The 27,205-nt window shown below is 36.9% G+C and overlaps 1 protein-coding gene across 5 annotated transcripts in view; it reads right to left on the reverse strand.

Moving 5' to 3' along the window:
• Positions 1-20,996, reverse strand: part of LOC107087677 (choline transporter-like protein 2) — a 57,586-nt gene extending 36,590 nt beyond the window's left edge. For 3 of the 5 annotated variants that reach the window (XM_015379380.1, XM_015379381.1, XM_015379377.1), the window contains exon 1: positions 1,627-1,849. In XM_015379380.1, the coding sequence (XP_015234866.1) occupies positions 1,627-1,663 (37 nt within the window). In that variant the 5' untranslated portion in view covers positions 1,664-1,849. Of the gene's footprint in view, positions 1-1,626; positions 1,851-20,811 lie in introns of those variants that run through there. The other 2 variants (XM_015379378.1, XM_015379379.1) reach the window with 2 other exon arrangements.
• Positions 20,997-27,205: the final 6,209 nt, after the last annotated feature.

The following is a 27,205-nucleotide window of genomic DNA, read 5'->3' on the forward strand; positions in this document are numbered from 1 at the left end:
AGATATCAAAAAAGTACTCCAGAGTGTTGTTCAGCATGGGGGTGAGTAGAAAATGAAGGCTAATCATGTTTTGGGTGTACTATTCCTTTAAGGCCTTAAATAGGGAGTCTGCATCAGTGCAAGCTCGCTGGAATTCGACAGCGGGGTAAAGTGGCGGAGAAATATGTGCATTCAAGTTAGAAAAAAAAGAGACAAAAGATGTAAGTAATCCCACTGTACAATATTTTGCCCTTTTCGGGGCAATGTTCCAGTTTTGCGAGAAATTTTCCATCGGGCCGACTTTCAGCCTGATCGTGCGTCGTGTAGCATACAGGGGGTAACGAGGGGCCATCAGCCCCACCTCCCGATCAGGAATCGTAAGGTCGGGAGAAAAAACAAACATGTTTGAAATCCAGTCGACCGTCGTAGGGTCGCATCAGAGCGTCGGGCCGAGTGTAAGAACGTGCACCGTGAGCTGTAGCTGCATGCAACGATTGGAAATATCGTACAGCGTATGCCCGGCTTAAATGGAAGGTCCTCTTTGAAATAGTTTTATTAAAAAAAAAAAAAAGGCAAATGTTTGAGGTTATGTTAACATGTACCAAAGAGCTACAGCCACACACGTGGCGTCACCATGTTGCCATAGGAACTACTGTGTTCCCTTTCTGTTAGAGGGAAGAGGCCCTCCCATTATAAAAAAAATTACTTAAAAAAAAAAGTTCTCCAACAAAAACAAAAAAAAAACATAATACTGCTTAAAGTGCATTTCTAATTGAACATGGCTGTAATGTTGCCCTTAGATGGAAGTTTATCGTCTCTCATACCAGCCTCATTCGTCTTCCTTCTGTTTATATCTTAGAAAAATCATAAGTCTGAGGTTTACCCATTATACTGATCTGCACAGTTATATAACAAATATCAAATTAGCTTTAGCAGAACAGAGCGACAGCGCACCACTTACTGGCTGGAAGGAGTTAAACTTAAAGGAAAGCCTTTTCTTTTTTACTCCTTTTGCAGAACTTACTTTTTGATTCTGCCTGAATCAACAGAAACTGGATTAACTAAGCTAATTAGTTCTGCAATTTATGGAAGTAAACCTCTGTTTTACTAATGTTATGGAAGAGAAATAATCAACCAAATAAAAACTAAAGAGATCAGAAACAAACAGGACATTAACTTATTTTAAACAAGATGCACCTCAGAGTGAAGATACATTTATAATTTTCCATCCAATCTTTTCTTAATTGTGAAAGCCTTTATACGAGTTAATGCAGAGCTCAAACTGCTTCCTGTCAGAATGGCCATCAGAGTCATATTTCATGTGCGAGTCATTTCTGACATGCTTTCTTGTTCAGTTTGAGGCGATTACTTATGAAATGCCACTAGAGGATTGTCTAAACAACAAACAGAAGTTAAAAAAAAATGTCCAGTAACACTGACTTAGAGCCAAGCTCCTTCTCTCGTCCACCTGTTCACCATGGAAAGCTTAGCAGGACAAACACACCCATTCCTGACATACTGAAACTACCCAACAAGAACCCCCCCCATAAACTTTGCTCCTCTGAAGTTACAAGAACTAAAACCTGGTGAACTTTTATCCTAAATGTGATGAACTCAGAACAAACAGAAGCAAAATGTGCCATTTACCATGTTTTCTATAGGGCTCCTCCTCATTCTCAGGCATGTTGAAACTCCTTTCAGGGCCAAACGCCGAGATGTAGAGAAATTATCTGCTCACTTCTTCTGCTACCAGTGAATAGAATGGAGAGAACCAGAAGCAGAGCGTAAAACCAGTCCGACCTGTCTGCTAATAATCCAACGACGCTCCACCTAACCCTCAACTCTCGTCCCACTTCTGTTTATGCTGAAACAACTGTGTTCCACCTGCAGAATATCTTGCTTTAACTCCACCCTTTTCCTATAGACCTCATGCTGTGTGGGGAGAAAAAAAACATCTTCACGCCCACAAAAGCATTCAAACACATCTACAGGGAGGCAGGGAGGGGAACTGAGGGGTGGAGATTGTAATCTGAGGAGAACTTGGTGGGATGCATTCAGGAGGCATGGAAAAGAAAAAGAATCCACCTCATGTTTGGATGAACAATTGGTTTCAGGTGTGGAGTCTGAGGGGATAATTACAATCACCTGCCATGTTTCCTCCCTCTTGTGGAGAATTTTGGGTATTGCATCAGACTGCAATAGGAGGACACAAAAAGTCCAACAGTTTCTTGTTGCTTTATTGAGTTTCCATCAGAGGGGACAGGATGTTTGCTCCTCTCTCTCTGTTTGGCATTTCCAAGCAAAAGCAGTTGAAACATACTGAATCAATCAATCTACAATGAGAGCGCAGAAACCAAATGTTGCAAATACTTTCCACACATGCAGAGTGAGAGCAGAAAGAAGGGAAACAAGGAAATGACAGAAAGTTTCCTTCAGCTCTGCTCCTGTTTCATGACCAACCCTACAGCCTACAGCCCACACACTGCAGCTCTAACCATCATATCTCTGCTCAAAGGATTGTTTTCATTCATTTTATTATTCACTACTAAATATTATATGTATTTTTCTACATTCACCTCAGATTATACGGTAGGCTACTAATTCCCCACATCAAGCTCTTTCCCATTACAGGCCCAGAGTCAACACCCAGCAACCATTATTGTCATTCAGATCATTAAAGTTAATCCAACAGGATATTGAGCCAGATGAGATTTTGGATTCAATTTACCAGGGAGGGGATGGAGTGTTTTTTCAGAACAAAAAAATAACTATTTTAAAAAGCATTAAGTCAATTAAGTGAGCCAAGGTTGCAAACTCCTTATTTACTGTCTGGAAAGCTGTACTACACAAAAATGTAATTTTTTATACAATCTGTGTATAAAAAATTACAATACAAGTTGTCTAAGTAAAATGATCTAAGATGAAAACTGTGATCCTATCTTAATATGAGTAAAACTTAAAGCCAACTGTGGTTTAAATAATCGTTCAAGTCAATTATGAAGGCAAAATATTAAATTGGTCCAAGAAATCAGTTGAAATCTTTCCAGTCACCACATATCATCATAAGAAAATAATCTAGTATTACAAGACAATAAAAATGTTCCAAAAAAAGTAAAAACTTCTTAAAATTTGTGCATTTGCTAGTGAAGGGTCCATTAACATCGATGCGTCGGTGCACGCGTCGAGCCCATTGAGCAAAACACTGTATCGTTGCGCGTGTCGTTTCAAGAAAGTCATGTGACCGATACAGGAGTTGTTACTAACTGACTGACTCACTAAACTATGTTTAAAACGGATCTGTCAACATGATGCATCTGCTCAAAAAAATGTCTCATCTTTTGTGGTTTATCATTAAAATTATCCAGACTTTCATAGCAGCCTAACAGGAATAGGAACTTTTCAGCTGTTGCGTTTTGTATTTAATTTTTTTTTTTTTTTTTTTTTTACAGTTTGCTGTCTGGCAATGTGGCAATAAGAATTGTCTTGATGCCAAAAAGAGCCCAACAGATTTTACTTTCACAAGTGTAGCAGTATGGCAATTGCCATAATCCTCCACTTGTTTCATGCATTTAAATTGCTTTATTATAATTATGCAGGGAGTTTTACAGTTTATATGGACACTGCAATGTAAATAGAGCAGAAAAACAGAAGAAGAAAAGGAAAAAAGGGAAAGGAAAAAAGAGAAAAGATGAAAGAAAGAAGAGATAGAAAGACAATTTATTTCAAATTTTTACTTACTATTTGTTTTTACTGTACTAATTATTTTAAAATTAAGATTTAAAAAACATGTCTACAAGGATCCTCATTCACATTTTCCCCTACATTTTTACACTATGATATATGTTTATAGTATTTATTGGCTGCATCAAAAGTTTCTAAAGATATTTTCAATTTAAACATAGATGTGAAATAATACAATATAGCAACAATAACTTCTGTCAAATAAACTGCCTGTAGTGTCTTTAAATGTCCAGCAGGTGTCAGTATTCTGTGAGACCGTATATAAGCAGGATCAGTTTGGTGATGTGTCAAAATCCTTCAAGATGTCTCAATAACCCATCACTAGTGTTTGGCCTTAATTTGAGCAGGTAAACAAGAGTTCCTGCTGAAGGAAGAAGATTTTTCTGCTCTCAAAATCAGATAATTAGATATTATACACTTGAAATAAGTAAACAGATTTCTTTTTTTTTTATTTCAAGCTAAAATTATGTTATTCCACCTATAAATGCTACCTGCTTAAATGAAAAGAAACTTTTTTCATAAAAAAATTTATTTTTACACTGTATGTATTCAGTACAGGGGCTCTATCAGGGGCCAGAAAGAGGTCTACAAGGGCCCCTGTCTAGAACTACCCATGTGACGGGGCCATGCTTACTTTCAGAGGCTGTAGCAGAGCCTATAATAGGGGTGGGTGTCTGGGCTATAATGTATTAATTGCTTTAAAACAAGTTTCAATGCATAACTCTAAACATGATGTCTGCATCAGATTCTAACGGTTGATGCATCTCCAGTTGAAAAATGTTCAAAATTAAGACATTTTAACCTTAATAAATGGTAATAGTTAGGGATTTTCCAAGGTAAAAATCCTTTCCTTTAAGAATGAGCTATAGAAGTTAATTTGAAAACATCCACAGCAGTCTGTATTGCTTCAGAAAACTGCTAACCTTTGTGCAATGAAGAAGGGTTGGTTTTGGTGTCTGTGAGCTGTGATGGGCTTAGAGACAGAGGCTGGACTCAGCTGAGAACTAAACTACAGCAAACAGTCATACCCCTGCTGTTATCAACTAATAACTGACCCCTGTCCACTGTTACCAGCTCTGGGCACTAATCGGTGCACTGATTGCAGTTTTCTGGACAATCACTGATCTTAAAAATCCTGTCCTGCCTTTTCTGATTTTGGTCAATAACGATTATGTTTATATCAAATGCTATCAGATGTTATAAGATTGCAATACACTAGAGATAGGCCAATAAAGGTTTCCTTTAAAGGCTGATTATTCTGAAAATAAACTAGGGCTGCAACTAACGATTATTTTGAAAATCAATTAATCAGATGATTATTTTTTTCTATTAATCAATTAATAATCCGATAGCCAAAGGTTCCTTAAAGAAGGTGTTTGAGAAATCAAACCAGGTAAAACTAAAACTTTTCCACTTACGGAATTCTGGATTGAACATATGGACAGAAAAATTTTTTTTTACATATTTGTTTACAGTTCTGATATAATTTCTGCTCTAAGTGGGTCGCTCTATCATCTAAAGTCATATTTTACAGACTCTAAACTCCAGTTAACCATTAATCTAGCACCAAATTAGTTGATAATTATTTCAATAATCAATTAATCCAATTCATTTATTCAGCCTTAAAATAAACCCATCCCCAATATGTGCTGCTGCTGATATTGTTGGGCCCATCTTGAGGCTGATATTGCATTTTCTTCCTTTATTTACATTATAAAAATGTCAAAATGATGATGTTTTTCAAGTCTCAATTTAAAGAAAAGGACATCATTAACAACATTAACAAATGAAAGAAAACATTAACTATGCTAGGAAACAGAGAGTGCCGCAATGCATACAGTTAACATTATTTCAAGGCATGACTGCTGAACAAATAATTAATAATGAATCGATCAACGCAAACATGTATCAGAAGAAAAGGAGCTATTATCAGCTAGCTAATGTATCGCTCTATCTCTACATCTGCAATGTTTTTAATCTTCTTTTAGTAAAACCACATAAAATAAAATAATACCTGTAAAATAATACTTGTTCTAGCTAGAGAGATACTGCTTTAAAATATAAATAAAAAGTTTCCAGATTCTTGAGAACAGAAACTGATAATCAAACCTTTGCTAAGGTAAATAAGATATGTGGATAAGTTCTGTTTAACATGACGGAATCAGACGATGGACAGTCAGCCAAAGTTAAGTGCTCCCCTGGTTGGTACACCTGCAGCAGGTACCTGAACTTTAGGGTTATGCCACAAAAAATCGAGTTTCCAATTGTGAATTGACTCTGATATAAATTCATAAAGATTTATTTGTATAAAAAAGATATAAAATGTGTTTTTATTGTCCTTAGAGCCATCATTAACTTAATTTATTTTAATGTTGAATGTTAAAATAATACTAGTATCAATACATTGCATAACGACACAGTCATATAATTCAGGTTACAGCTAAAAAATATATATAATAAAATAAAATAGCGGCAATAACGATTTGAAAACAAATGATTCTACATTTCAAGAATCAGAATCAAATTTAATTTTAAAGTTTGAATAGATTTCCAGCTCTTAACCCAAAGTAAGTTTTTTTGGGCTGTTTTTAAAACCTCGTTTTCTAAAGGAGCACAACTAGTGGTGCTGATAGGTGACATTCTGCCATGCATGTCTGAACTAAAACCCAAATCAGTACTGAACATAGGAGTTCTCAACCATCCATCCTCCAATACAGCAGCTATAAAGCCAATTCCAAAGCTGTTTCATGACCTTAAACAGGCCTAAAATCCTTCAGTGTGGCTCAATTAGAACTGAATTATAACAAGAGAGTGTTTCACGCAATTCCTCCACAGTGATGTAGATGGCTCATTACCAGTTAACACAAACACTGGACAGGAGCTGTTCCCATCAGAGATGGAGCAACCAGTTTTTAAGGTTCAGATGAAATTACTTTTCCACATAAGAACACTTTTTTTTTTTAGCCTATTAAACAAACTCACGTTAAATGTGTCAAATAGTGACGTAGCAAAAACATAACATACCAGATCCCGCAAAATATAACACAATTTGGTATCATAGTTTAACTTTGAAATTAAATAGTAATTTAATTTTGACTTGTTACAAATCAAAAGATAAAAAAGGCTTAGAAATAACCGGTTATGCCTCCAAGAAACTCTCTTGTTATGCCGATGATGAAGGTCTTTAAACACCTGATTTACTGAAAGTTGCTATCACCACCACGTTTAGGTTAAAATATCTGAAATCATTCATAAAATCAGAGGATCTGCCAAGTACAACAAACACATTACAGTTTTATTAACTAAGCAGCAGATATTTGGTATGATGCATAGCTGCTGATGCACTGTCAGTGGTTAGTGATGTAATAAAGTCAAATCCATCTCTGAGCAACTACTGCTGATGCATTTCTTTCCATTTAAGAGAGAAGCTCCTCCTGTCACTTATTGACTATTTCTACCCACGCCCCCCCTCCCACTGACAGCTGAGGAATGCATCCATCAATTTAACCTGCTCTTCTTTTAATATAAAGATCGCTTAAACCTACTGAAAGAGGAGATTTTCATAATCTCCACTGGCGGCTACCAAACAATAATTTACAAAGGATGAAAAAGGAGAATGAAAAATTTATTTAGAAAGATATTTAGTCACAAAATAAAATAGGAATGTGACCTGACTCCCCCGCCCACACTCCCAGAGCTGTCAGTGTTGGTGACAAATCCTGACATGTTAAGACTCCTGGTTTGGTTTGTGCTTGCAGCAGAAACATCACATGAGAGGATGAGCCCTCCACTGGAAAAGTAGGGAGGAAACCGGTCATGCAGCTAATCCCAGGGTCTCATCCTTTGTTCAGACATTTAGAATAACACCTAATTAGAAGGCTGTGAAAGATAAAACCATAAATTTCTATTATCTGATCCTGAATTTCGAAGCTTTAATCTTTTAAAAGTTCTCTATAGTTTTAGAGTATTAGTCCACAACAAAATAACCCTTAAAGGTCGTTAGAAGTGGAAGAAATAAAAAGAAGTATCGTAATTTTCGTACTATAAGCCGCAACTTTTCCCCCATTTTTCGACCATTTTTTGACCTTGCAGCTTATATAACAATGCGGCTTATCTTTGGACTTTTACAGCTAACGGCCACTAGGGTAATACGGTACCTAAATTTATGGATTTTACCATCCACCATGTTGATGTCACATTTGCGGACGTCGTCCGGAAGCAGACTCCGAGAAAGACAGACATTGGGAGCGCAAGACAGTTTGTGTGACACCCTCATGGAAAAGAAACGTTGAAATGCATATGACGCAGCTTTTAAGTTAAAGGCAGTCAATTTGGCAGTAAACGAAGGAAATAGAACCGCTGCACGTAACCTTGGAATCAACGAGTCAATGGTGAGACGTTGGAGACGCCAGCAGGAAGAATTGCCTCAATTCAATTGTGTTGAAATGTTAATAAATAGGAGCTTCCCCAAACAGTTGCCTCTTTCCCGACAATCCTCTCTGTGCACGAAACATATGGTAANCTAATTAGAAGGCTGTGAAAGATAAAACCATACATTTCTATTATCTGATCCTGAATTTCGAAGCTTTAATCTTTTAAAAGTTCTCTATAGTTCTAGAGTATTAGTCCACAATAAAATAACCCTTAAAAGTTGTTAGAAGTGGAAGAAACAAAAAGAAGTACCGTAATTTTCGGACTATAAGCCGCGACTTTTTCCCCATTTTTCGACCTTGCAGCTTATATAACAATGCAGCTTATCTATGGACTTTTACAGCTAACGGCCACTAGGGTAATACGGTACCTAAATTTATGGATTTTACCATCCACCATGTGGATGTCACATTTGTCCACAAATGTCACATTTGCGGACGTCGTCCGCAGAAAGACGGACATTGCGAGCGCAAGACAGTTTGTGTGACACCCTCATGGAAAAAAAATGCTGAAATGCATATGATGCAGCTTTTAAGTTAAAGGCAGTCAATTTGGCAGTAAACGAAGGAAATAGAACCGCTGCACGTAACCTTGGAATCAACGAGTCAATGGTGAGATGTTGGAAACGCCAGCAGGAAGAATTGTCTCAATTCAATTGTGTTGAAATGTTAATAAATAGGAGCTTCCCCAAACAGTTGCCTCTTTCCCGACAATCCTTTCTGTGCGCGAACCATATGGTAATTAAACATAAAAAACCTGCGGCTTATAGTCCGGTGCGGCTTGTATGTGTACAAATCATGCAATTTAGCTTCTGCGGCTTATGTTCAGGTGAGGCTTATAGTCCAAAAATTACGGAATCTACCTCAGATAATAAACTGGTCCCTTTTTCCGGGTGTTTTCCCGCAAGGTCTTAAAACAGAAATTATTAAACCCCTTTTAAAAAAGAGCAACTTGGACAAGCTGCTACTGCAGAACTACAGGCCCATTTCAAAACTCCCCTTCATCTGTAGGATTATTGAAAAAGCTGTCTGAACAATGACTGCTCACCACAGTGCAGAGACTGACCTTCTCAAGGTTATTTATTACATCTGAACATATGCAGACTGTAGAAAAACCACATTGCTGGTATTATTGGACCTCAGTGCCACATTCGACACTGCTGATCATTTAATTTTATTTAAAGCCTTGAAAACTGCTTCGGCTTTCTGGTAGAGCTGGACTGGTCAATTCTAATTGAGGGTCAGGGAATCTGTCAGTAGATAACTTTACATTGAAGACTTTCAAAAATCAAATGTGGTGTTCCTCAAGGGTCCATCACAGGGCCCCTTATTTTCAATATCTAATTTCTCCCCTTATAGGGCTCAGAATGCTTAATGCAGGTAAAATACACATGAAAAAAGAGCACCCTGTCACACCGTCTGAAGCATTTATGGTCTATGGGTTTGCGAAATCAAAAATACATATTCACACAAACTAATAAATATCAAAACGTCTGCAACAGCCTGCTGTAATCCAGATAATATTAAGCAGGAAAACTAGTTTACTGGTTGAGTGGTAGTGGATCAATGTATTAAATTTAGGAGAAGCACACATGGCAGCAGTTGAAGATGAAGTATAGAAACGTTTTTCCAACAGGCAGGACCTGTGCATCATTTCATGGGGTTCCTCCTCACTTTGATCTGATTTCAACCGATATCAAGTTCTGTTAAATATAAAGAAGTCTGTGTAATGCTGTTAATGTCAGGACGGATTAGGTCTTTAATGTATGAGATGGATTGTGAGGAGAAACAGTAACGCTCATAAAGATAACTGAATATGAAAAGGACATCTAAACGTGGTCTGAGAACCCTCTCCCTATTAAATTCTCTGTGAATTAATCTCCTTCATTCTTTAATTGGATTTTTGTCAAAAAGACATGCTATGTTTTTATTTTAAACACCTAATCTGTCTAACAGACTAAGTGAATTATTTCTTTTTTTACGTTCGCAGAAAACTATGACAGAACTCAGCTGATTAAATAAGGACATAAAACATCGTGATTGGCTTTAAGGAGAGCGAAGTTTACTGAGCAAAAGCTCTCGGGAGAACGTTGAGTAAACTCTCTTTGTGAAATTGAAAACTCAGAACTTCCCTGATTTCAGGTTTGAGTTTTTCCAGTAAACCTGCTTTGTCTATATTTGCAAACCCTCGCCATTAGGAGCTGTTGCTTGTTCACCGTGTTTTTCCGGACGGATATGTTCACTTAGCGGTGCAGAACTCCTGTGGTGGACACCCCAGTTGAGGGACGTTGACGCTAAAAATGAAGTGATTTGGCTACGAGGACATCGTGGAGAAACCAAGCTTAACTCAGATCTTAATAAATAATAAACAATAACAACACACAGCTGTACATTAGTCACCAGGTGACTATGTACCCATTTAAGTGCTGAGAAAATGCATAAAAGAAATCAATGCATGGATGTACCAACATTTTCTTCAGCGTAATAAAAACAAACTGAATAATTTTTGGACCAAATGAGATTTATAAACATTAGCACACAGCTTCAGCTAATCCAGCTGGAATCCACCAATCAGGCTCTAAATCTGGGCGTGGTGATGGACTCAGACCTGAACCTTCAGAGGCTCATAAAGACAGTAAAAATGTCAGCCATCTATTACATAAAGTACCTCTCCAGGTTTAAAGGACTAATTTCTCCACAGGACCTTGAAAAACTAACTTAAGTGTTTAGATTTAATAGATCGATAAGACGGCTGCAACTGATCCAGAATGCTGCTGCCAGCATCCTCACAAAACTAAGAAAGTGGAGCATATCCTCCACTGCCTCCCCGTTTTTCAGAGAAACTGAGTTCTGACTCGAATCAACGCTGCATAATAAGAATGAGAACCAAACATGGAGAGGCAGCTTTTAGTTTTCATCCTTCCTCCTAATCTTGAGCAAACTCTTAGAAAACCAACCCTAAAAGCAAGTAAACTCCATGAAACTCTAAGTTGCTATAAATTGTGGTTAAATAAATTTGCTGATTGGAGAAGCCTTTGAGTTTGGTATATAAGCATTATTTGTTTTCAGTCCCACTATTCTCTCATTTTCTCATCAATCATTTTATCATTATATATTCCAAATAATCTAATCGTAATTTATTTTCTTCTCTTTAATTATTAATATTTATCAATAATTACCTTTATTGCACCACATAGTACTTTTCCTTTTTAATGTACAGCACTCTTAACTGCCTGGCTACTAAAATTTGCTAAATACCCTACTTTACTTTAGCTTTACTTTTTTTATATATATATGTAAAAAAAAAAAAAAAGTAAGTAAAAGTGTTCCTAGGAAAATAACAAACATTGCTGTATCAATATTACCTCCAGGACTTCGACCACATTAGTTAAACTTCTATTTCCTTGATAAACTTGAGCTCCAACATTCTTGAACTTCCCTTCCTTAATTTTTCTACTTCCTCTGACATCCTGTACTCACATAAATCTCCCAGATGTAAACTCAACCACAAAGTTCAGTGCATTTAGTTGGGTTGTCGTGTCATTGACAGGGACCATCTAAAGACATATTTTCACTAATTTTCCAAATGTCTGGGCTTTGAGTGGGCCATTATAACATGGAAACACTTTAAATGCATCTCTTGGTGAGGAAGGGTACTGCTGTTATTGCAGAAAAAAACATGTTAGAGTCTTTTATTTTAAAAAGAGGTTAGGAAACCTTTAACTCTGGGTTATGAACGTACCCCTCACTGAAACCCTTTCATTAGAAACAGAGGGTTGGCTTTCTGGATGCGATCTTGGCTTTTCAGCCAAGGTTCAGATCTATTTATGGAGCTACACAGGAAGCTACACAATGAACTAACCAGAATGTTTTTAATCCTCTAGGAAAAAAAGAAAAATTTTAAACCTCTGTCCCATGGGCCAAAAATCAGCCATTTTTCAGATTTAGTTCACATGCTAGTTTCACTACATTAGTGATGTTTAAAGTGACCCGGTTACAAAGCCGACTGCAGTCATGAGGTGTTTTAATTAACTTTTCAACCACTGTGCTTCTATGATAAGCAATGAGTCACAGTAGTCCACTGGAAGTTTTTCTTAAAAATCAGGCCTGTATAAGAACAGGCCATTTATTATTTTATGTCACAATGCTACTAGTGTGAGAATTTGATAGATTGGTAACAGATTTATTCATATATTCAATTTCAGCTAGGAAACGTTAGCCTGATAAACCAGACTAAATGTGAGATTAAATGTATAATTTAGTCTGGCTCCGATGAATGAGACATTGTTGATGAGAACAACCTGTTGTTTTACAAACCATGTCTGTGCCTATTGGCCAACGCTCTGACCAATTAGCGCAACTGACTGTGACGTAGTAAGCGCGACAGAAAACTGGTGGGGGAGTGTAAACAAACAGCCAGTCGGTAAAACTGCGAATATGTCCTTCTCAAAAATGAATGAGCGTAGAGAGCCTCTTCCTTCTCACGTTTCAACGAAAACCCCAAGTCTAATTCTTCCAAAACTGATTCCAAAGCCGAGTAAAACGAGAACTGTTTGATAGTTGTTGCCATCTTCCTTTTTGTGCTTTGTCCAGTGTCGTGCAGCTATGTCGTCACGCCCTCAAAACCCCGACCGCTTTGCATCCAGAAATTCAAACCACATCTCTGCATTGTGGTTGGCCAGCCAGTTCTAGGGCCTGGGGCATTGATTGAGGCTAGACCACTTGCAGGCAAAAAGGATTTTGGCCGCTGGTGGGTGGGCTAGTTTACCAGGCTAAGGAAAAGTTGTTTTTCCTGCAAAAATGCAGTGTGAATACTGTACAGTAAACTGTAAGGCAAAAAGAGTTTAAAACAGTAAGAAAGGAAGACACACACACAAACAGACAGATAGCAGATAGATGTTGTATTAATGAATGTATACATTTTGAATGGAATGGATGAAAGACAAATTGGTGGCTGATGTTTAATCATGGAGAATCTTGTTCTGAAGAAATGCTAATGACTCTGGCATAATACGCCCTATAAATGTCATTTTTGAACCTTTTAATTCAGGACAGATAGGGGAACAATGAGTTTGGGCTGTGTTTGTGTAAAATATTTTTTAAAAGAGTCATCACTCTTTTAAAATTGTCATATTGCAAAATGTGACAAATGTGCAAAAGTTCCTATTGAACTTTGATAAATCAAAAACTATAATAGATACAGCCATAAGTGACGACGTGTAAAAATTAGCAAGCTTTGATGAACACTTGTACCAACCTTCATGTTTCCACAAAAACATTATGTCACAGTGTTGATAATGTAAACAACAAAAGGGGGGGTCGTTTTGAAAAATTTCAGTTTGAAGCTGTTTTGGAAAAAGAAAGTTTTGATGCCCCCAAACAACCCAACTACATGATCAAACCATAAATTACATATATATATTTTAAAACCCTTCAAAATAAGCACTAGAAAGGTTTAAAAATGATTTGTGCCAAATTTCATGTTTGTATATCAAGCGGTTGGAGCCCCACCGATAAAAAACGGGACGATTTATTTGGTTGATTTTAGCGTCTGGCTTATTAATCCACATCGGCCAAAATATGGCTAAAGCAAAATTCTATTTTTCTGCAAACAGCAAAAATAAATTTCTGCAACGTGGCGATTCTGTTCCCTTCTTGAGCGCTGAGCTGCTCTGTACCGCCCCTCAACACGCAGAGAACAGTGATCTCTCTATGCTCCGCCCCTCCTAGCATAGCTGCTGTTAGCATAGAGAAGCATGGAGTTGGACGCAAAGTTACACAAGTAAAGGGCTGGTTATCTTCCCTGCAGCAGTGTGTCGCAGTGAGCTTGTCGCAAATTTTTTTGATTTATGCCCAATATTGAAGCGTGGTCTGCGCTATGTTATTCCACGCCACAACGCAAGAGGGACAATCGCGAACTTGCTGTGGGTCTAGATGCGACCGAGGCGGTGAGGAAGTGGGGGCAAGTTTGTGCGACAACGGAGGGACATGAGGGCGAAAAAGAGCGGAGATCCAGGTAGAAAAAGGGTCCCAGCGTTCTCCCGCACCTCGCTCTTCTAGGTGGTACAACTTTATGGGTCGTTTTCGACAATGGTACCAAACAGGAAATACGCAAAGCATAGAGCGGACGTAGATTTGACCAATCAGAGGCCTCCTGTCTGCGGGACTGTTTGCTGTCACCTACAATCTTGGAGAGGTGCAGCAGAGTGTATGCGGAGGGGGCTGGGGCACATCTGCGTTAACTGTGACACACACACAGACAACCTGGTTTGTGAGCATACACGAGCCTTAAGTCCATGGTGGTGTTTTTGGCTACGTTCACACTGCAGCCTGAAGTGACAAATCCAATTTTTTTTTGCCCATATGCGACCTGGATCTGATCTTTTCATGGCAGTCTGAACAACACAGATCGGATCTTTTCAAATGCGACCTGTGTCTGAACGGCCAGGTCAGATTCATCCGACCTGAACGCCATTAATACCCAACAAAGGTCAATATTGTGGGTCTTGCAATGAAGAAGCGGCATGATAAACAACAACAATGGCAGACGGTGATGCAGAGAGCTGTATTTATATTTAACCATCTTGAAAGATTGTGTTTTTATGGTTGGGAAGACGGCTAGATGTGCTCCGGTACTACCATCCATGTTTACTTCAGTAAACACAGAGCACGCTGGCCTGTGATGTCATTGCATCCTCTACTGCGAATGCACAACACTTGCATTGTATGACTTCAGTGAGATCACATACAAGTCGCATATATTTGGAAATGTGAACGGCAACACAAAAAAAAATCAGAATAGAGCATCAAGGCTTGCAGTGTGGATCTAGATTTGACCAATCAGACCAATCAACCTCCTGTCTGCGCACTGTCTGTGATCACCTACAATTTTGGAGAGGTGCAGCAGAGTGTCTGCAGAAGGGGCGGGGGCAAATCTGCGTTAACTGTGACACACGCAAGCGACCTGGTTTCTGAGCATAAACCAGCCTTAAGTCTGTGGTGGTGTTTTTGAGTATTGGGTCTAAAGCCCAACTGCAGAGGCGTCGCTCAACACTTCATGCACTTCACCAACATTAGTCCACAGCTTTAACAATCACTATCTGTCTTTAGGACATAATATAGTTATTCTTGTCACCTAGTCGTATATTCAGTCAGGCTTAAATATCTCCCAACCTCACTGTCATCTAATTTCAAATAAAAGCAGAAAATGTAAACAGGAAGCAAAGGGAAAGATGTAGGAAGGGTTGATCCTCTTTTTTCTTAACAAAGCTTTACTGTTTAGACACACATTTACAGTTATGAAAAAGAGGAAGTCAAATTTACAGCTTTATAAATGAATAATATATGATTAATTGTATTCCATGAAATGATTCTGACTATATTGGTATGTCAGCTTATCTTTGGGTCATTTTCGAAACTGATTCAAAATACAAAATAAAAAAAAAAACAAGTGACTATTATATTTGTTTAAAAAAACTTTTCTTTTCTTCAGTGTCAAAAATGCAAAGAGCAAAACTTTTTGAGTTTTGTTTTGTATTAAGATTTTAAAAATTGCATTTAGATCATAAATGAAAAAACATGACTCTATGCATGAGTATTTTTCCTTTTTCCTATTTTTATATTACAAATATCTGTTCCTTTATAGTTAATCTATTTAAAGTATCTCTTTTCAGATGAATTATTCAATCGAAAAAATAAGATTAATCAATAACGAAAACAATCAATAGATGCAGCCTAACTATCTTACAGTATGTTTATGTTAACATCTAATACTTAATTCCCAATAGATTTCTTGAACATTTTCTCTGAACAGTAAACCTGATCGGATCACCATGTGACCAGCCGAGAGGCACTGCTGCACTACATGAGTAAATCATAAATGTTATTAATCAATGTGATTAAAAAAAGAAGCTTTAAAGATAAAATCTGTTTCCAGCCAGCTCTAAACACGCAGCTCTGCTAAAGGTTTCAGTTGAGTTTGCATGTCAAATGAGACTGCGTGACTAGAGTATTTTTTTCTGTGGGTAGCAGCGACACCAAAATCATTTCAGTGGAAAACAATTTCTGCAAAGGCAGAGCAGATCTTTGTTTGTGTGCAAACAGTGGGGCAACAAAAACTGAACTGTACAAGAGGTGGCAGCAACCAGCAGATGTAGACTGAAATGTCTTTGACTTGCATAAAAACAGAGGCTGGATAGGGTTACAGAACCACTTCTGTATACATGGCGCATAATTACCCCTAATCTCTGGCAGGGCTTGGCTGCATGGTGGGACTCAGGTCCTGTCATTACAGCTTCTTCATAAACCAAGGCCTGAAATAACTCAGCTGACTCCCAACACAGCCTCTCTGAGGGCGTAAAGGGTTCTGAAGATTTGAAGGTTTTTGCTGTCTGTATTTATTTCCTTCTCATACAGACAGCCTCAGATATCAGCTCATGTAATCCATAGAGTGTTTCATAAGTTCACTGTACTTCCTTAGAGGAACCACAGGTTTTTTTTCATATACGTTGGCTGTGCAGCAAAGCCACTTTCTTTCCTTTATCTGACACGCCACCATTTATTCTCTCTGAATAACTTGCATCGTCTGTTTTATTTTCTGCAAGCAATCACAAAAAGAGGGAGAGAAAGATAGGAGGAAATTAAGTGAATCAATTAGCCCTCATACTGCTGCTTAAGTGTAGACAAAGGAGGAACAGACCAAGGATGCTAGCAAGCAGGAGTGGTTCTCATTCCTGCATGTCAGCATCCTGTAGGAGCTCTGCCAGTAAGAAAACCCTTAACACGAATTGACCTTTTTCTTTTTAGAGATAGATATCTAAATATTGCAGCGTGTATTTTGACTAACCTTCCAGCTTTGACTGTAAAATCCCTTCAAATAAGAAAGGAAGTCCTGTTTGCAGTTTGCAACAAACCATATTTAGGACTAAACAAGCAAAGCAGGTCTGTGGAAGGTGATTCTCTGCAGCCAAAACTAAATCCTTCAGCTTACATGCAAAACTATGTATAGCGAAAAAAACAAAAATACACATCAGAACATACCTCTATTGTATTATACTGTGAGGATGATTTTAAATTAAAGGGAAGCTGGTAAGACATGATGGAATGATAGACGAAGAGATGTGGGGCAGTCTCTCAAGTATACTTTTCAGCTAAAGAAATGATGATTTGGATGTTCCTTCCTACAAGCAGAGGTGCATAAGGTATATACTGTACAAGTTTTTGCCCTTTTTTGGGCAGTTTCTGCAGTCGTGTGAGAATTTTTTGGATCGGGCCAATTTCAGCCTCATCATGCGTCCTGCGCCGTGTAGCATATAGGGGGTAACGAGGGGGGATTGGCCTCTAATAACCACCTCCTGATCAGGAATCACAAGATCGAGAGAAAATTTCAAACATGTTTGAAATTCAGTCGGCCCTCGTGAACAAATCCTGCTGTTGAAGCGGAGCTAAGAGCGTCTACGACCGGATTTACCAAAACAAGGGGGGTTTGCTTCTTCTTCCTGACTGAGGAGTCCGACCAGCGCCATCTACTGCCGCTGAGTCCGACATGTGGTTTTTGAACATGCAGTGTGAGCAAGTAGATTGTTCAGTGTAAAAACACATCATGAGCTGTGAAATTTTATATCCTGCGGTTTCATCGTACAGTCTGAGCTGTAGCTGAGTACGACGATCGAAAACATCGCGCAGTGTAAAGTACTCAAAGGAAATAACTAAGTATAAAACTCAAAATGCGGTAACAGAAAATGGCTCTGGTAAAAGTGAAAGTCACTAATAAGAAAAAAACGTACAGAAAATTAACCAAGAAGTCCTACATACATTTTTTGGTTCGCTTGGGTAAAAATAAAAACAACACCTTAGCCCTGACAACATGGTTTTCCAACAATCCTGTCCATTAAAACAGAGATTACACAAATTGTCACCATGTGGAATGACATAAATCAACAACTGTGCTGTCAGCCTAATGCCCCATTTCAACAACCCCTCTGAAACTGATCCGTTCCGAGTTTGGACTGAGCTTAGATCAGTTAACCGTGCCCAGCTTGGCTCTTAGCACCATTTACACATCACGCTAGCACGGTTCATCATCTCCTATCGGCGGTCCACGATACTCCAGCTCTCAAGGCAGGAATTACGCAAACAAAAATGGTGGCGCCCAAAACACTCGGAAACTTATGTGCCTGGATAGCTTCCTTTGCCAAGATTTCAATGAGAGCCTCGGTATCAGCATCATCCCAGGTCGCACCGGGCTTTTTTGATGCCATTAGTAGACTGAGATGAAGTCCATGTTGTAAAAAGGTGAAGAGATCTGTGAATTGCAAAGCCAAACAGGCCGGAAAACCAGTGAAATGAGTCGCTGACTGTAAATAGGAGATGACGCGGTCTGCTCTTGTGCTCTTTGTTATCATAGAACCGAGCCACAGATGAACCATACCGAGCCCTACTGATGAACTAGTACCAGTTCAGCGCGGTTCGGTTGGGTCTGGCACGGTCCAGTTCAGTCACATTCCAATTACACTCAATAGCTATCTCCATTACCGTGCACGGACTGTTCTATGCATGGTTTCAAAAGGTAGTGTAAATGGGAATTAAGAAAACTATAAGTGTCCCCTGTGCAATAAAATCTGTCCCATCAGTCTTAGAGCAAAAGACAGATCAGCAAAAAATAACTCACAAGCAGAACAATATAAATGTCACTACACTATAATAATGGAGGATAGTTAAGTGGTAACTAGGATTTTTTTTTTAGCTATTAAGACAATATTTTGAACGAACCATAAGCAGCATGAGGATTAATTTAATCCTTCTAGACAAAAACAATTAACATTCTGTTTTTAAAGAGGTATCCTCAGAAAATATTCAAAAACTTGGTCAATAAAAAAAGTGCTGCTTTTTTTCTACCGACCAGTAGGGGGCGCGGACCAGGACAAACAGAGCGCAGTTATTCTTCTACTGTTCATGTAAATAAATGCTTTCATGATATATTTTGGTTTTAAGTTTTATTGAGTAAAAAGGGTAATTTTTAAGAATAAATAAGTAAAATTAAATTTTTTGTTTCTAATTCAACAAAATAAAATAAAAAGTTGCAATTTAAAGAAATAGTTAAGAACACTTCAAAAAAGTAAAATAACTGTGAATAAAAAGCATGTAAAGATGTTTAAATTTATAAATGAGTATGTATTATTTGTATATGAGTACCATGAGTATGTATGTATTATTACATATAATGCATTCTTTGTAAATAGTACAAATGAATGTAGGATTTGTGTTTGTTCCTTTTTAAAACTCATAGATAAATGTACAAAATCTACATCCGTGAGAAAACAAGCTTAGAGGATATGAAGGCAAATTAGTACAACTATGCAGCTATACTAATCACAAAATGTATGACTATGAACAGGGGCGGAGCTAGATGGGGGGCCAGGGGTGGCCATGGCCAACCCTTGTGGCCACCCCTACCATTTTTTTCTTTCAAGTAAAATATTCAAAACAATTAAATTTTATAAATACTAACAATTACTTGACAACAAAAACACTGTGGTTAATTATGCACATCAATATACCAACATTAGAGATGATTAGTACAGAATTCATGCTCTTTCAGAACTAGATTTTGCGTTATATGCCGTAAAGAGAAAATGATGTGACTCTGCAAGTCATCTAAGAGTCTTCAGTGAAATCATAGATACTGTAAATAACTATTTTAACAAAAACCTATTTAATTATCAATTGATACAGATATTAGTACTTGTAAATATCAATTTTATGCAGAATGATATTGATAAAAGTAGATAAGTAATGACAATGAAAAAGATGTTCGCTCCAAAACTCAAACCTGAAAGGATTTTATGAAATATACCTTTTATATAGACGGATGTTTAAATATATGCATCTATTTGTTAGCAAAGGCTGTAGGAAACTATAGTTTGACTTTATTTAGAAATATGGAAGTTGTGCTTGTTCCTGTTGGAACAGTGTAGATTGGCCCTGAGGTTCTGGTGCCTATCCACTTTCAGCCACTCCTCAGTCTACATTGGTTATTGCCTGGCCCCCCTTATAAAAAACTTCTGGCTACGCCTCTGACTATAAATCACAACTCTATATTATGTTACTATATTATAGCCAGTATTGCTCATTGGAGCCAGTGGATGTAACGGGACGAAACAATGAGGCGTTTTAAGAGAAGCAGACCAGCTTTGCATGGAAGCCATCAGGGAACAGAACTTTGAGCTATTTTTAACAAGGCATATGTGAGAGTATTATTACCAAAAAGCCCAGCCTGGAAATGAAACCACACTATCAGAACAACTGGCAGCTGATTTACCGCTAAAAGGCTTCCCTAATAACTCTATAGATAGTTTGCTGCCTTTCATACCAGCCTGAGGAATGTGGCACCAACTGGACAAGGACAATATAGACTGGGATACTTTGTTATCCGATAATAAAAGAAGCGCTCATTCAACCTAATACAAAAGCATAAAGTTCAATTTGTCATAAAGCCATAAACGCAAAGCGTGTGTTTCCTCTTCTCCCTTTCTGTTATTTTGACTGTTAAAACAGGAGACTGAAAAGCGTTTCACTGTGTGAGAAAGTGTAACGCGCTCAGAAACTAGTTAACATGTAACTGATGATAAATGAAGCGAAGCGTGGAGCTTTAAACTCTCACCATATTTCTTCTCCTCCGGCTCCATGATGACGGAGTGTTTCTTCTGAGGTCAAGCTGCTCACAGTCGGAGGTTATAGCATGTTTTCCAGTCCAGACTCCCAGGTTTGTTGTTGTTCTTTCTTCTGTTTCGCTACTTTGTCGGAGTCCGCTCTGAAATCTTCCAAACTCTGTAGTCATTTAAGGAGGCTTTCCTAACTGGAGCGTGACGACCAATCATAGCGCACGACGCTATGATTGACATATTGCTCAACCAATCACAGACTGGAGCTGGGTTAATGTTTAACACCGTAAAGTGGCTGATATCTAAATGTTGGTGAATTGCTTAATCGAGTAAACAAACCCTTTATTATCAACCTATTTTCCATTACAAGAACATTAATGGATAACCTTGGCCACAAAAATCTTATTCAAGTTAAAAGCTGTTGGACGGGAAGTTGTTAAGAACAAAATTAAATGCACACAATTTTTCTATTCATGGTTAATCTTAGCATTTTGTTTTCTGACATGAAATTAAGGACAACGTAGTGATGGGTAGAGTAACTAAAATATGTTTTCAAGTAATATTTGCCTTAATAAAGGTTTTGAGTAACGTACTGTTTCAGTTGATTTGTTAAAAAAAAATGGAACAGCATTTTGACACAACAAATGTTTAATTATATAAAAAAAAGTGGGTGACCTATTAGAGTGGCACGTTAAAGACAGACAGTCAGACAGACAGAAGGTATTTAATGCAAAATGATGAAACTTCAAATAGATCATTGTTTCAGCATTTTAAATGATACACAGACCAACACTAAGTTTTACATACCTAAATTGGGGTTATTATGTTGTTACACTGTTTTCAAAATGTTTTACAAATAACATTCTGAAAGGGTGGCATGCATTTGTATCTAATCTCCATGAGTCAATGTTCTGTGGATAACTTTTCTGATAAAGTACAGCAACAGTTCTATTTTACAATAGAGTATTAGGATCAAGCTAGAGACTTTTTTTTCAAGAATAAAGCCGTAATATTATGAGAATAAAGTTATAAAACTAAAACTAAAGTGGTAAAATTACGAGAATAAGGTTGCAATGAGAATAGTCAGAAAATTACGAAAATAAAATCATAACATTATGACAATAAACTCATAGAATTACGAGAATGAAGTTGTATTTGACGACAACATTTCTTCCATAAAATTCAGATATGTCGAACATCATGTGAAGTTATACTTTGGGATCGGTTTGAAAATAAGGAAATCTTTTAGCACCAGCATCAAATTGGGCAGTAGATCAAAGTAGACTCAGGTTGCTGTTTGGTGGTGCTGGTCGGCCATCATATGCTGGTCAGAGCTCAAAACTTTCTTTCTGAAATGGGCTGTGGTATGATGACCTCATTCTCATTATTTTTCAATTTTATTCTCATAATATTACGACTTTATTCTCGTAATAAAAAATAGAAACATCTCTAGCCTGGCCCTACTCCTCCATCGTATTATTGAGCAGAGGAGGCAGGGAGCAATGCTCCTAAACCAATTTGGGTCTATCTACACTAATCACACTGAAACAACTGGAATCTAAATGAGCAAAAGATCAAATTTTCCAAATAAATTAGTAAAGACAGATTATATCTTTTAAAAGCCATTGCTAATAGATCTACTCACATATTTATAATTCTATGTTGTCTAAACTGGTTTTGGTTCTGCAATATATTCAAATTGAATGGAATGAGCAGCAGTTCTTTTTCTCTAATTTTATAGATAACTGCACAGACTCATAACTTCTTCTTCCCCATAAAGCAGCACAAAACCTAGCTCTGAAATAAGGCATGGTATTCTGTATTTTGTTTTATTTTATATTAGTATGTTGATGTAAATAATAATTTAATTCCTGTTTTAGATGGGAACTGCGTTTTGTGGAGGTGGCAAAGGACCTTCCAATGGGAGCAACTAATCAACCAGTTCATTAGGGGTAGCCACGGTCACCTCTGGTCCTCCTTCTAGCTCCACCCCTGCTTTTGACCTGTGTTGCACACTTTGCTCAACCAACAATTGAACATTTTAAGCAATCTGTGGAGCATGACTTCAGCACAGTTATTGTGCTTGGACTGTGTCTGGGAAACATCTATATTAGCGTCATGTATTGCTCGACTTTCTTTTTTATCTTTAGGTATTGGATTTGATTAGAGCGTTCAGACACTTCAACCATTCCTCTGTAGCTCTGGCTGTAGGTTTAGGGCTGCGGTTCCGGTAGGAGGCTTACAGGTTATGTACTTTTGTCCACACTTGTTAAATTTTGTGTTATCCAAGATTAAATTTTGGTGAGTTATAGAAATGAATATTTATGAAACTTAAAAAACGTTTCACTAATGAACTATACAAACAGATGATTATAAAAATATAACTGTACTTTTTTACTATATATTTTTGTTTATTTTAAAATTAGATGCTATTAAAAATAGCTAAATATGCAGATATAGTCAGACCATGAGGAAACCATAAAGAAAGCGGGTTTAAAAGTTGCATGAAAAATGATGTTCAGGTTGGTATAACTTTTTGGATGGTTAATATGAAACATCTAATGACAGATGCCACTACTGAGACCAACAGGAAGGGAAAACTGAACGAAATGACAAATAGACGAGTATATTTTGTTTTCATATTTTTGTTTTATTAAAAATAGCCATTTTCATTCAGCTTTTTCTCTCTTTTTTGTCAGGCTGTAACAAAAAATCCCAAAAAAACAAAACTAACATAGATAATAGTGTTTTTAATTTAGAAAAGTGGGACAACCTTAAGGTAGCTGTAGATTTGTTTAATTAAAATCTTTTTGAAAAGTTAGACCAGACTTAAATAATGTATAAAAGCATTTTAGTATTAACATGAGCCAAATGCATGATGGATAATAGTACAGTTCCATTATTAAGAGATCCAACAATTCTTTCAATCTATATAATTTTACTATAATGCAACTAAAGTTTATCAACACCTCCATAGATAGGATACTCACAATATCACCTAGATGCATGGGGTAATATGTAGGAAACAAGTAAATTACATGTTTTTGGTTCCAATAGGTATGAAACCGAATCTATTTTATTTACTGTTGTAAAGATGCCTAAAATCCATGTTAAAAATCATATTGAATAAAAAGAATGACATTTCACAGGCTTATTGAATAAATGGAAGATGTTTTGCTTTTAAAGCCAAGGACAAAACTTCTGTTATTGACACACACTGGGGAAAAAAGTTATTTTTATTTTAAAATAAGTGCATGTGTTCTTGGATTGAGGAGGTAAAAGATACATTTTTGCCAATGGAACAAGACAATTTATATTCAAAATAAGAAACACAATTGCATTGTCTTACTTAAAGTGCATATGATCTAATCTTATTTTAAGAGTAAAAACACTCATTCCATTGGCAAGTTATCTCGTTTTACCTACACAAATCAAGGGCATATACACTTCATTTAAGAAATTTTTACTTATTTCTAGATCTTTTTTTTCCAGTGCAGATGTTTTGTTTTGTTGCTATTGCATTTTAAGATCTTAATTTTTTAAAGGTATTCATACATTTCATATGAGGATTATATATCTAGACTGTTAACAACTCTTCTGTTTTGATTTCCAGCTTAAAATCTAATGAGTTTCTACCAACAGCTCTGATATTTCAAGCTCTAACCTGGCATGTTGCACAGATTTATTACTAAGTGGTTGTCTGATTTGTTGGAAGGAGTTTATTCGTGGGAAGTGTTTAAGAAAGCCTGCTGACTTGGATGAGAAGCATCTTCCTAAATGCACTGAATCTGGATGCCATCCGGCTGCTGTGGCACAGGACTCAAGTAGTGCTTTTATCTATGGAGGGATTTTCTAGACATAACAAGGCCGTTGTGGAAAAGTGCCTCGCTGCGCATGTAGATCCACTCTACTCACATCCCAAGTGTGCTGCATCAACTTAGCCGTGCATTTGTGGAAACCTGATTCTGCAGCTCACTCCTTAGGAGGAAAAAGATTGATGCACTCCCTAAGACATCCCGGAGCCATTTTCCCTGTCGTTGATCGTATCATCTTAAAGTTTTTGATTATTTGCAAACCATCTGTTTTAGCTGACGTGCTTTGCCTATTATGATGTAGGCCTCTGGAGGTAACCATAGCTTGCATAAGGACACAAGGATTTCAGGCTAATCTGCTTGTAATATACCAGAGTGACGAAGAGTTTTTTTCAATTTTTAAATGATTTTGTATGAGATCGAGAAATACTGTATATCAAGATTATTGCAATGATTTTTGATTATTTTTTAATAAAATGATGATTCAACACAAAAAAAAGGAAATAATATCTATGGCAAGATGCATTCTGTATTAGTCTGCTAAACATTCAGTCCATCCTGTAAGTTAAAATAACTGCAAAAGTGTTAATTCAACTCCTAAGAAGTTAAATTCAAGATTTTTAAAGTGTTTACAATGGTCCATGCTCGATCGAGTTAAAAATTCTTTTGAAACTGATATATAGTTAGTACTTAGAGAGAGATTTATTTATTTAACACTTTTATAATGTGTCAAAAGACAATACCGCTAACTGTTTTTAATCCTTATTAGGTGTTATGGACAAATATAGAGTATCGTGAGGCATAACACTGGTATGTAGGCCACAGCTGCAATGGGGCACGCTGACAGGAAGCAAGGCTGACATTAACAGGTATTTTCAGGGCTCTTTGAACACCATCTACAGGTTATAACAACTGTGATGGGATTTAAACCTTCAACTCTCATGTTGCAGGATTAATTCCTGCAGCCTATGCCACAACTTCAAAGTCCACTGATGTTGTCATTAGTGCATGTTTCTTAAGGGATAAGAATTCACAGATATGTTAGCATTCTGGGAGAAAATATTCTAAAAGTTTCTTTTAAAATCAACACTAAACAGAGTTGCTTGGATTTAACGCTTTGAATTAGGATCAGTTTCATTGTTTTTCAAAACCTGTGTAAAAATATATAAATAAATATATAAACAAACTCTAAAACACTACTACACTTCTGATACCAAAAATCAATTTGTTTAAATTTCAACATGTTTTCTTCGTTATGTTTAAACTTTTATATTGGAAAAAAAACAAGTGTCAACTAACGAAGTACTAATACTTTGTAACTGTACTTAAGTACACTTTTTAGGTATCTATATTTTATCCATTACTGGAGTAAAGTCACTGGGAAAAAAATGAAACAAATATGTGTAATAAATTGACCAACGATCCATCAGTTCATCAATCGGTCTCCGCCAAGTGACGTCAATTGTTTACCTCGGGCGCGGTACACTATGCCTTTTACACCTAAAATGGCGTCTTAGCAACAAATGTCACGTGACTGGCGGAGACCGATTTTCCTAAATCCGCCCCTGTTTTCAGGCTTATGNGAAGCAAGGCTGACATTAACAGGTATTTTCAGGGCTCTTTGAACACCATCTACAGGTTATAACAACTGTGATGGGATTTAAACCGTTAACTCTCATGTTGCAGGATTAATTCCTGCAGCCTATGCCACAACTTCAAAGTCCACTGATGTTGTCATTAGTGCATGTTTCTTAAGGGATAAGAATTCACAGATGTGTCGGCATTCTGGGAGAAAATCTGATAACGTTTCTTTTAAAATCAACACTGAACAGAGTTGCTTGGATTTTACTCTTTAGATTAGCATCAGATTCATTGTTTTTCAAAAACTGTCAAAAAAAATAGATAAATAAATATATAAACAAACTCTGAAACATTATAACACTTATGATACCAAAAATCAATTTGTTTAAATTTCAACATGTTTTCTTCATTATGCTTAAACGTTTATATTGGAAAAAAAAAAACCAAGTGTCAACTAATGAAGTACTAATACTTTGTTACTGTACTTAAGTACACTTTTTAGGTATCTATACTTTATCCATTACTGGAGTAAAGTCACTGGAAAAAATGAAACAAATATGTGTAATAAATTGACCAACGATCCATCAGTCCATCAATAAACTTTGAAATATTTTATTTTTTTCTCCTGGTTCTTATTTAGTCTTGATCGTCTATTCAATTGTCAAATTAAATATCTTTAGATTTCGCACTAAAAACAAAAATTCAGAACAAATTCACACTAACAATCGTCCCTCATGTCATGTATCTGCGTGTGTTTTTCTGAGTGATCTGGTAGTAAAGTTCATCTAACTCGGACAGTTTTTTTTATTTTTTTTCTTGGAGCTCAGCCCACACACACTCCCCCGAAAAGTAACCAATCAGAGTCGACCTTTACTTTAAAAATAAACGCACATCTTTAGTAAAATCATAAAAACGCATAAAATAATCCGCTTTTTAGCTTTCTTCCAATTTTAGTGAGCTATATTTCGATTTCATTCTAAAACAAGTCGAATTAAAATGT

Source organism: Cyprinodon variegatus, unplaced genomic scaffold, assembly GCF_000732505.1.
Source record: "Cyprinodon variegatus isolate N-32 unplaced genomic scaffold, C_variegatus-1.0 Scaffold190, whole genome shotgun sequence".
Lineage (NCBI taxonomy): Eukaryota > Metazoa > Chordata > Actinopteri > Cyprinodontiformes > Cyprinodontidae > Cyprinodon > Cyprinodon variegatus.